The following is a 12,343-nucleotide window of genomic DNA, read 5'->3' as shown; positions in this document are numbered from 1 at the left end:
ACAGGAGGAGCGGTATATGAGAAAGGGCTGTCAGTAATATTTTCCTAACTTTTTAAAGTATGGAAGCGCTGTCCCAGGGCCAGGCGGTCCGACACCCTCCCAATGGGTGACATCCGGGGCAGACCACCCAATCCCCTCCCCAATTGGTAAAAAAATAAAATAAAAATATCGGCGTATAACACGTAGGCACGGTTTAACCCGTTTTCAGGGGGGAAAATTGCGAGTTATCCGCTGATGAATACGGTAATTATGATGTTTGAAATACTAGATAATATATGAATATGATATAGTTGAGGAAATTGATTCAGTATTATCTTGAGTGGCAGCAGTTTAATGTTTAGGGCCACATCTCTTACTGTGGTATAATTTGTTCATTATGAATAAGCATATTTAAACATCAGATTATTCATGTTTGGAATATGAAGTTTGAATTGAAAAGTGCCCGCACATCTATCTATATATTCTTCTTAAGGTTCCACCTTAGATCAGGTATGATATAGCTGCAATTGGAATGCCCAGTAGGGGGCAACATAGTGCAACAAATGTCATGACACTCTTTAGAACACTCACATTTCTGTTGCTTTAATAGAACTTCTAGTAAGTCACATCCCCTCCCTGGCCATCTTTATCCCTATAAATAAGCCTATTAGGGAAAAACGTGTTGAGGGGAGGAGGGCATTTTGTATGTGGTAACGCTGTTCATGGATTAATAAGAGTATCAAGAAGTGGATACTGGTGTGCAGTTCCTGATGACTTGACCCTCCCTTCTAGATTGTAAGCTCTAACGAGCAGGGCCCTCTGATCCCTACTGTATTGATTTGTATTGTAAGTGTACTGTCTGCCCTCATATTGTAAAGCGCTGCGCAAACTGTTGGCGCTATATAAATCCTGAATAATAATAATAATGACTAGTGCCATGGATGATGAGCACAGACAGGCTCTTATGCCGGCACCCAGAGTGTCTGCAGTGGAGTAGAGGCTCAAGTCTGGAAGAGTGCTGTTCGCCTCTGATGCTGTCCATTTTGTCATTGAACTTGGAAGCCAGAAGGTCCACATCCAGTGTCCCCAACCTATGACACAGGTCATGGAACACCTTTGGGACCACTCCCCTGGGTCAAGGCTTTACTGGCTAAGGAAATCTGCCTGATAATTATCTGGAATGTACATGGCTGACCAGAACAGCATCTAGTCTACCTCCTGTGCTGTGGGAAGACCTATGGTACCTCACTGATGATTGATGTATGACAATGGTGTGGTGTTGTCTGACTAAATTTGGATCAGGTGGCCCTCCAGTGGAATGGCTCAATGCTGTAGAGACAGTCAAACTGGAGACGGAAAGCTGATTGGGAGCTGGGACTCCTTGAGGATTACTTCACAACCCCTGTGCTGGCATATGTCATGTGCCATCCAAAAGATGGGAAGGAAAGACTTCCCAAATCCAGAGCAAGATTTCTGAGCCACCAAGCAAGGGACAACCTAGTACTCGGTGAAAAACAAATTGGTCTGTACAGAGATTGAATTAACTTGCCCTATGTCAACAGAATGTTGTGTTGTAGAGGCCTGGAGTGAAACTGGGCACATGGAACTGTCTTGAAAGAGGCTACCATCTCACCCAGGACTCTCCTGCACAGAGTTGGATGACTCTTAAGACTATAGACTCTAAATTTTCTCTTGTGGAAGATGCGCTCTAGCCTGAGCTGTGTCCATGAGTAGACCCAGATACTTTACAACTATGCAAGCAAGAAGCAGCAGTAGGGAAATGCTTCCTCAATGCTATATGGAGGGAAAGACAATGAAACGCGACTGCAGGCGACACTCCACTATGATGACTTGAGAAAAGTCTCTACCAAGCTCTCCCTTCGGTGTTTTCCATAAGTCTGAGGACCTAGACGCTTGGTCACATGATGTCTGCTGGAAGGAAGGATCATCCACTTGGAACCTTGACCCTGCCTTTAACATAGTTTATATAACCAGTTGCCGAGGGCTTCAGCCATATGGTAAGCACTGTAGAGGATCTGGAGAGAAACTGTTTTTGCCAGAAAAAATAAGAATGTGAGTCCCTGTAATATTCTTTTTGCATCCATCCCAAACTAGAAGCATAGCTGTAAGGTACATTTGGAGTTCATATGGCTGCTTCAATTTTCAGTGACACAATTTAAATCCATTATTTTGACAATTTCCTACACAGCCTCATCAATATATTGGAGCACAATTTTACTTTGTTCTTGCTTAATGGCAGTGGGCTGTGGTTTAATATTTGTGTGTATTTCTGATTACAGAACAGGAATGCCTTACATCTGTACAGTGTAAATGGAAAGTACCTAGGCTCTGAGAGTCTGAAGGAGCAGATACTGGACATGTGTGTGACTGTGGAGAACATTGTGACTGGCAGTCGCCAGGGACTTCTTTCAATACGTGATCTATACAGGTATTCTGATTTTCCATGCAAAGTAATTTCAGTCATAAAATAAAAGTTGTGATAATTTACAAGTGTTTGTGGGAATGATGTTTATCTGGAATAGAGATAAGGGTTCTTTTTTGTGATAATGGCAAATAATATTGCACATGTGTGTAAAGGAAATCTATAGTATAGAATGTACTCTGAGAGGGCCCATATGTTTTGTTTTTTTTGTTTTTGTTTTTGTTTTTATCAACAATTAAGTGATCTGATTATATAAACAAAAGACTTCTGAGAAGAACCTGAACAGATCCGAGCCTCTACAGTTGGAAAAAAAATTCTCTTCAATGCACGAGACCCATTCCTACTATATCACTTGATCAGCCTTTTTCAACTGAGGTGCCATTTGAGTTCTTCAGGAGTGGAAAAACGCCTAAAAAAATTCCCCAAGTTGCCCAAAAATTGTCAAACTGGTGGGTGGATCAAGCCTGCCCTTTTTTGTTACAGAAAGCCACAGGTTTTATTGTACAGCATTACAACCATGAGCACATGCAGGCCAGCTGTCTGCTTCCTAACAACTGATAACATAAGGAGCAGCTAGGGCAAGTGCACAGCATTCCTGTTTTCCCCTCCCCTGTCCTTCTCCCATCAGCTCTGGTGTCACGTTAGGTGGATGTAAATGGTGAAGGTTTTTTACCTTCATGCATTCTATGCATGAAGGTAGAAAACCTGTGTGCAGCAGCCTTCCCTAATACTTACCTAAGCCCTCTCTTGACCCAGTGATGTCCATCAGAGCCTTGTCTCTTCAGGGACTCTCACTCCTGATTGGCTTTTGGCAGCAGCGGGAGCCATTGGCTGTCAATCACTGCCAATGAGCCAATCGGGAGACAGAGGGGGCGAGGCCAAGTCGCGGCTCTGTGTGTGAATGGGCTCACAGGACCTTGGGTCGGGAGGACGTCTGCTTGGGTGCCCCCACAGCAAGCTGCTTGCTGTGGGGGCATCCAGCAGGAGGGAGGGACCAGGAGCGTCGGCGTGGGACCCTAAAAGAGGAGGATCCAGGCTGCTCTGTGTAAAACCATTGCACAGAGCAGGTAAGTATGACATGTTTTTTAGAAAAAAAAAAAAAAAGACGTTATTATCCGTTTAGCTGCGTGAGTTACTTAAGTTGACTTTATTTTGTTCACAGCTTGAGTCTCAGTGTCGCACCTCTCACCATGCGAGTTCCTATCCACTGTGTTTCTGTGACAAAGGAGAATAGCCACATTCTGGTCGGACTGGAGGATGGTAAACTCATCATTGTTGGTGTTGGTAAACCAGCAGAGGTATGTATATTTGTATGTGAACCCGGCTAAGAACAAAATGTACTGGGGTTTTTTGTTTATTTTGAGTCATAATCCAAAGACATGTCTGAACCAAATGGAATCTATTCAGAAACGGTGATCTAAGGCAATGCATAAATACCTTCCAGTGCACAAAATCCATTAAGGTCAGTAGTGTCCAGCTCAGACAATGAGGCATTTTTACTGCGATAGTTGAGATTCTTAAAGCTGAACTCCAAGTGTGTGTGTGTTTTATTTTTTTATTTTGCATATGTCCAGTGTAAGGCCTCATGCACATTGGACGTTTTTACAGCTGCTGTTTTTGGCTGCAGATATTTTTTCTACAGCCAATAAATTCCCCAACATGTTATCCCATGTATCCATGCACACATAGGCTGTTATCAGCAGTTTTTAGCAGGGGCATTTTCTGTCTGGAAACCCCCCTCCAGAACTAGTGGGTTTTGAGAGGAGTTTTTCTACTGTAAAAACGTTCTAACTCTGATAAAAGTTGGAAAACATGGCTATTCGGCATTTACAGTGCCTTGAAAAAGTATTCATACCCATTGAAATTTTCTGCATTTTGTTGTGTTACAACCAAAAACGTAAATGGTAGATTAATGGGATTTTATATGATACACCAACACAAAATGGCACATAATTGTCAAGAGGAAGGAAAATGATAAATGGTATTACATTTTTTTTTTTACAAATATCTGAAAACTGTGGCATGCATTTGTATTCAGCCTCCTTTCCTGTGAGACCCCTAACTAACATTTAGTGTAACCAATTGCCTTCAGAAGTCACCTAATTATTAGAATCCTCCAGTGTTTAATTTAATCTCAGTATGAATACAGCTGTTCGGTGAATCCCTCAGAGGTTTGTTAGAGAACCTTAGTGAACACACAGCACCATGATGACCAAGGGACACACCAGACAGGTCACGGATAAAGTTGTGGAGAAGTTTAAAGCAGGGTTAGGTTATAAAAAAATATCCCAAGCTTTAAACATGTCACGGAGCACTGTTCAATCCATCATTCCAAAATGGAAAGAGTATGGCACAACTGCAAACCTACCAAGACATCGCCATCCACCTAAACTGACAGGCTGGGCAAGGAGAGCATTAATCAGAGAGGCAGCCAATGGTGACTCTTGGATCTACAGAGATCCACAGCTCAGGTGGGAGAATCTGTCCACGGGACAACTATTAGGCCGCGTACACACGGGCGGACTGTCTGTCCAACTTAGTCCGCTGAAACACATTTCAGCGGACAGTCCGCTCGTGTGTGGGCTTCAGCGGACTTTTTCAGCGGACAGTCTGGCGGACTAAGTCTTTCGGAATTTCCGTAATATTGTCCGTCCAACTTTGGTTTCAGCGGACAGTCCGCTCGTGAGTAGGCAAGTTGGACGGACTAAGTATGGCGCATGCTCAGAAAGGATTTACACGGCCGAAGGTTGCATTGCAGTGTATTGGACGTCGTATTTCCAGTCCCGTCGTACGTGCTGTACACGTCATCGCGCAAGCTTTCAACGGACTGTCTGTTCATCGTGTGTGGTCAAGTCCGTTCATTCAAAAGTAGGACGGACTGTCTGTCGGATTGTCTGACGGACTTAGTTGGCCAGACAGTCCGCCCGTGTGTACACGGCTTTAGTCATGTACTTCACAAATCTGGCCTTAATAGAAGAGTGGCAAGAAGAAAGCCATTGTTGAAAGAAAGCCATAAAATTCCCATTTGCAGTTTGCGAGAAGCCATGTGGGGGACACAGCAAGCATGTAGAAGAAAGTGTGTTTGATCTGATGAGACCAAAATTTTACTTTTTAGCCTAAAAGAAAAATGCAATGTATGACGGAAAACTGCACTGCACTGCACATTACCCTGAAAACGCCATCCCCACCGTGAAACATTGTGGTGGCAGCATCATGATGTGGGGATGCTTTTCTTCAGCATGGATAGGGAAGCTGGTCAGAGTTGCTGGAGCCATCTTAGAAGAAAACCTGTCTGCAAAAGACCTGAGACTGGGGCGGGAGTTCACCTTTCAGCAGGACAATCACCCTAAACATATAGCCAGAGCTACAATGGAATGGTTTAGAATTTAGATCAAGGCATATTCATGTGTTAGAATGGCCCAGTCAAAGTCCAGATCTAAACCCAATTGAGAATCTGCGTCAAGACTTGAAAATTGCTGTTCACAAATGCTCTCCATCCAATCTGACAGAGGTTGAGCTATTTTGCGAAGAAGAATGGGCAAAAATTTCACTCTATAGATGTGCAAAGCTGGTAGAGACATCCCCAAAAAGACGTTGCAGCTGTAATTGCAGTGAAAGGTGGTTCTACAAAGTATTGACTCTTTATTATTTTTCTTCAACTTCACAATTATGTGCCACTTTGTGTTGGTCTATCACATAAAATACATTTACGTTTTTAAGGTGTAACATGACAAAATGTGGAAAATTTTCAAGCAGTGTGAATACTTTTTCAAGGCACTGTTTCAGCATTTTTGAGCCATAAGCTTTTGTGGGAGTATAGTTTTGCAACAAAACTGAAGAACGCATTCTACAGCTAACGCTACTGGCATTTTTATAACATCCAGTGTACTAGAGTTATCCTTACTGTCTTCTGTGTGCCCTGCTGCATAGTTACCTCAAGGGGTCGGCCACAGGGGCCATTCAGAGGACAGCTTGCATTTTTCTCAATAATGCAGAGCATTCTCTGATTGGATGAAGTGGAGTGGTATGACAGTGGCATCCCAATCTTCACCTTGTCCAATCAAAGAACACTTTGTATTTATTGAGAAAAATACAAGGTGTTCTCTGAATGGCGTCTGTATTAAGTGAGTTACCTCCTGAGGTTATTTAAAGCAAGGTAGCCGCTCAGCACTGGATCCGGAAAATAGCAAGGATCACTGTAGTAGCAGCGGTTACTACAGTAAATCTTTGCTTTCACAGGTATGGAATATGTATACTTAGATTGCCCAGGCTGGAAAAAAGGTAACCATGCATGAAACCCCATACCTGGATTTCAACTTTAACTGAAAAAGGGTGAATTTTAACTTTATTTAATTATGTGAAAATGGGAATTTATAAAGTTTTATCCCAAATGTATTGTACATTTAGCAGCCTAATCTTAACCGCTGTGCAGTTCCTGTGCAATTCACATGCAGTCCTGTGCAGTGTGATTTCAGCTCATTTATTTTGAATGGGCTGAAATTGCACCACACCAAAAGTAGTGCATGCCATACTTTTTTAAACGCATGATAAGAGCATTGCATGGTACTTTTATACAGTGCAATCCAGTGTGGGCAAACAGACTGTGTTTGTAACTTGTATTTGGGGTGTTGGCAGGCTCGGACTGGGACAAATAATAGGCCCAGGCATTTTAGATTAAGCAGGCCATATCAGGCACGGACTGACAACTCATGGAGCCCCGGGGCAGTAGGAGATCACAGGGGCCCCCTGTGTCACTGCCCACACTCAAGCTACAGCTACACAAACCCCACCTACATATTGCAGCTAAGCTGCATAGACCGGACATAGCCTGATGGAAGTTTCCATTAGGCTTTTTTTCTATAGAAGCTGTTGGGCACTTCCAAGTTTAACCACTTGACCTCTGGAAGACTTACCCCCATTCATGACCAGGCCATTTTTTTGCGATATAGCACTGCATTATTTTAACTGACAATTGCGCTGTAATGCACCGCTGTTCCCAAATAAAATGTATGGGTTTTTTTTCAAATAGAGCTTTCTTTTGGTGGTATTTGATCACCTCTGATTTTTTTTTTTTCGGGTTATAAACAAAAAATAAAATAATTTTTTACTTTCTGTTAAAAAGCATATGTAAAAAATTCATTCTGCTACGTTTTTGGCAAAAAAAAATCCCAATAAGTGTATATTGATCGGTTTGCGTAAAAGTATTAGTGTCTACAAACGGGAATATGGGATATAAATGGGATATATACTGAAATTGTTAGTTATTTTTACTAGTAATGATGGTGATCAGCGACTGTGATATTGCGGCAGACATTTGGACACTAGCTGACACTTTGTGGGAACCAGTGACACTAATACAGTGATCAGTGCTAAAAACATGCACCATATGACATTGGCTGGGAAGAGGTTAAACATCATGGGCAATCAAAGGGTTAAATGTGCGCCTAGCTAGTGCTTGTGTGTACTGTGATTGGTGCTTTTACTAAGGGAAGTCGTGGATTTTATGCCCTGCTTTGCAGGTAAAGAAAATCTATTACTTCCCCGCTGACAGGACAGAGCTCTGCCTTATTACACAGGCAGGGCTCTGTCCGGTGTAAATTCATGTCTGTGTTTACTCACAGCATGACTGGGTTGCCGGTGGTGTGCACTGTCTACACGCAAGTGTCAGATCACATACTAGGTACATCATCTTGTTCCGCCGTATATCTATGTCTAGGAGGGAGAGAGAGAGGTGGGGAGGCAAAGTAGGAGAGAGATGGAGGAAGGGAAGAGAGGGGGGGTAAGAGAGAGGGGTGTGAGAGAGAAGGGGAGTTAGAGGGAGGGGAAAGAGGGGGTGAGAGAGGGGAGGGTAGGGAGAAGGGGGGGTTTGAGAGAAAGAGGTTGATCAGTGTGTCTGCTATGTCCCACCATTATACTGTATGAAGTACAGTACATCCACCACCCACATACACAGGTCTCCTCTCAGAGTGGTCTCTCCCCTGTCTGTGTAGAAGGCAGGCTGTCACACTCCGGTTCTCAGATGCTTGCCAGTCTCTCTCCCTCCCCTCCTCCCTCTGTCACAGCCAGTAACACTTACCTAGTTCAGGAAGTGTCCTCCTCCTCCTCGGCCTCTCTCGGTTCCTCGCTTTCCTCTCAGGACCAGGAGGCGTTGACACCATCCATCCCGTGGCTGACTGCACCCTGCCCCATCCACCTAGGAACCTCTCATAGGTCCTCCTACTGGCTCTGGCCCTCGGGCGGTCAGCCAGCCAGAGAGCCTAAATGGTCAGTCCGCCCCTGGGGGCGGTCCTTGCAGCTGCCACCGAGCAACCATGGCTGGCGCTGAATGGCGCTCGCTCAGCATTGCCATGCCCCCTAGGAGTTGGAAGAAGATGGCAGAATGGAATGGAGTGGTGGCATGGTTTCAACATCGGATCAAATTTAAAACATGTGGCCCACTGGGCAGATGCCCGGTGTTCCCTATGTCCAGTCTGGGCTTGGGTGTTGGTAACTATGAACTGACCCCCGCAGCAAATTGCAAGGGCAGTGTGATTGAAATGCTCTCCCACATTGCATTCTAGTGTGAATGAGCCCTAAATGTGTGAGTTTTTTATATTAAACATATTTATTTAAAATCCTTAACTAAAAAAATACTTGCCCAAAGCCTTCAAGTTTTCCTTCAAAAATACATAACATATGATGTGTATTTTTGTTGCTTACTATCCATTGTCACCATACACACGTGAACATGCACTGAATATTTGTAAAAAAATTTTTTTTTAAAGTGTCTATCTGTCTTGCAACAGGTTCCTGTATTATCATGTGTATAAACCTCTAGAAACAAATTATATAAACTCAATAGTTCAAGTGGTGAGATTTGGCATTAATTAGCAAGACTTGTATGTTATATAACATAATATGTTCTATATAATAGCAAATTTGCTTTCTTTTTTTAGGCAAAGTCAGGTCAAATATCCCGAAAGCTTTTTGGTTCTAGCAGACGACTTAGCCAGATTTCTTCTGGAGAGACGGAATATAACACGCAAGATTCTTAACTTCACTCTGATAGTAATTTAATGACAAGCCTCTTCGCAATGCCTTATGGAGGTTTCACAAAGTGAATTTCAAGGGTACATGCTTCTATTTAAAATGAAATGAAGTCCTCCGGCTGCATTGATGTTACCTGTACTGTACACAGTGCTGGCTTGTATAAACCACCGATTTCAGAGGCTCTACATTCAAGCGTATTATTTTCGACACTAAATTGCTGCTTAACTCTTTTGCTGCCAGGAATTTACGCAAGTCTCGCAGCGGAACAGTAACCCACTGAATGAATCTCAGATAACATCTAATCACCATATCTTCCTTTTGTTCATTGCACTACATCTTTCTATGCTCTGTAATATTTCTCGTTTTATTGTAGAGGGTTTCCAAACACTACAGGGAAGTGGGGCTACATTCCTTCTTCAGCAGAATCGCAACAAAGCACTCACAAATTTAATTTATAGTTTTTATTATAAGCGGTTCTATAAGAATCTGCAGATGCAGTTAAAGGTTTATTTATGTGTAACTGGATTGTAACATAATCAATCAAGTGTTTTATATATTTTTTTTTTCAAATGCACGTTTCATTTGACTTTTTTTTTTTTATAAATGTTTATGTAAGATACCACAGAATTGTATATCATTATCTGCGTTTTTGATTGTTTTCGACAGCTTTGCTTTACCATGATGCTGATATTCATTTATTTCATGGCAATTCTCTCTTCTTGTCCATATGGAGAAATTTACCATAAAGAAAATCAGTCTTCTGAATTGAAGAAGCAGGTGGCCAATAGCTTAACCCCCTACTTTAAAATTAAACTCTAGGTAGATCATAAGCATCACCAGTTAGTGCATTAAATTTATTTTTAATGGCATTAAGTGTAAGTACCTTTATGGAAGTGCAGCAGCACTCAAGTTGGTATTGAGAGGGGGCAGCACTAAAGGAGAAGAGAAGAATAATGTCATCAGCATTGTTGGTGCATCTTTCACTGACCAGCAGGCTAGAGGTAATCCATTCATGAGAAGTTGTGCAACTGCTGCAGTTGTGGTCGAGGACCTGGCTGTATTAGCAGTGGTGTCTAGTTCACAAATCTGACCATCAGTATTTAAAGAATTAAAATCATTTGGTAGGTAAAAAGGTCTACCTGCAAGTATTTCCAAAGGGGGATAAGTTTGCATCTAATCAAGCTTAACCTTGGTTCAGGACTGTTTTAGGATTCATGTAATTAACCACTTGACCACTGGGCACTTAAACACCCTTAATAACCAGACCAATTTTCAGCTTTCAGTGCTCTCACAATTTGAATGACAATTACTCGGTCATGCAACACTGTACCCATCTGAAATTTTCGTCCTTTTTTTCCCACAAATAGAGCTTTCTTTTGGTGGTATTTGATCACCTCTGCGTTTTTTATTTTTTGTGCTATTAATGAAAAAATACCGAAAATTTTGTAAAAAAAAGCATTTTTCTTCATTTCTATTAAAATTTTTTGCAAATAAGTAATTTTTCTTCATAAATTTGGCCAAAAATGTATACTGCTAAATGTCTTTAGTAAAAATAACCCAAATTAGTGGATATTATTTATTCTGCGTGAAAGTTATAGGGTCTACAAGCTATGGTGCCAATCACTGAAAATGTATCAATTTGATCACAGCTGATGTACTGACAGTCTATCTCATTTCTGGAGACCCTAACAAGCCAGTAATGTACAAAAACCCCCCAAATGACCCCTTTTTGGAAAGTAGACATTCCAAGGTATTTAGTACGTGGCACGGTTAGTTTTTTGAAGTTGTAATTTTTTCCCACAATTCTTTGCAAAATAAAGATTTTTTTTATTTTAATTTTTTTTCACACCAAATTGTCATTTTACCAGGCTATTTCTCTCACACGGCATATACATTCCACAAATGAAACCCCAAAATACATTCTGCTGCTCCTCCTGAGTACGGTGATACCACATGTGTTAGACTTTTACACAGCCTGGCCACATACACAAGTCCAACATTGAAGTAGCAACTTCAGGCGTTCTAGGAGCATAAATTACACATCTAATACCTCAACCACCTATTACACTTATGAAGGCCCTGGAGCACCAGGACAATAGAAACGCCCACAAAGTGACCCCATTTTGGAAAGCTAACACCCAGGTGGGCACTGATGGGCACAGGTGGGCACTGATGGACACAGGCGCCACTGATGGACACAGGCGGCACTGATGGACACAGGCGGCACTGATGGGGCACTGCAGTGGCACAGGTGGCACTGATGGGCGCAGGTGGCACTGATGGGCGCAGGTGGCACTGATGGGCACAGGTGGCACTGATGGGCACTATAGTGACTTTGGTGACACTGGTGTGGCTCTGGTGGCACTGATTAGCACACAGATGGCACTGGTGGGCACAGGCGGCACTGGTGGGCACAGGCGGCACTGGTGGGCACAGGCGGCACTGGTGGGCACAGACGGCACTGATGTGGCACTGCAGTGGCGCAGATGAGCACTGATGGGCACAGATGGCACTGATGGGCACAGGTGGCACTGATGGGCACAGGTGGCACTGATGGGCACAGGTGGCACTGATGGGCACAGGTGGCACTGGTGTGGCACTGGTGTGGCACTGGTATGGCACTGGTATGCACTGTAGTGGCACTGGTATGCACTGGTATGCACTGGGGTGGCACTGGGGTGGCTCTGCTGGCACAGAGGTGGCACAGAGGTGGCACAGAGGTGGCACAGAGGTGGCAAAGGTGGCACAGGTCGCACAGGTGGCACAGATGTGGCACAGGTGATAGATGGCACTGGTCTGTCACTGGTCTGGCACTGTTCTGGCACTGTTGTGGCACTATTTGGGCACTGCTGGGCACTGCTGGGCACTCACGGTTATCTTTTATTTTCACTG

At 43.1% G+C, this 12,343-nt stretch overlaps 1 protein-coding gene across 1 annotated transcript in view; it reads left to right on the top strand.

Annotated features, from left to right (window-relative positions):
- LOC143924327 (neurobeachin-like protein 1) overlaps positions 1 to 10,703 on the top strand; it is a 305,361-nt gene extending 294,658 nt beyond the window's left edge. The window contains exons 54-56 of the mRNA XM_077448578.1: positions 2,280 to 2,428; positions 3,585 to 3,720; positions 9,358 to 10,703. Coding sequence (XP_077304704.1) covers positions 2,280 to 2,428; positions 3,585 to 3,720; positions 9,358 to 9,456 — 384 coding nt within the window. The 3' untranslated portion in view covers positions 9,457 to 10,703. The remainder of the gene's footprint in view (positions 1 to 2,279; positions 2,429 to 3,584; positions 3,721 to 9,357) is intronic.
- The last annotated feature ends 1,640 nt before the right edge of the window (positions 10,704 to 12,343 follow it).

The sequence above is a fragment of the Lithobates pipiens genome, unplaced genomic scaffold (assembly GCF_037356315.1).
Source record: "Lithobates pipiens isolate NorthernLeopardFrog02 unplaced genomic scaffold, aLitPip1_a1.2 Scaffold_22, whole genome shotgun sequence".
Lineage (NCBI taxonomy): Eukaryota > Metazoa > Chordata > Amphibia > Anura > Ranidae > Lithobates > Lithobates pipiens.
This window is presented reverse-complemented; position numbering and strand designations above follow the sequence as displayed.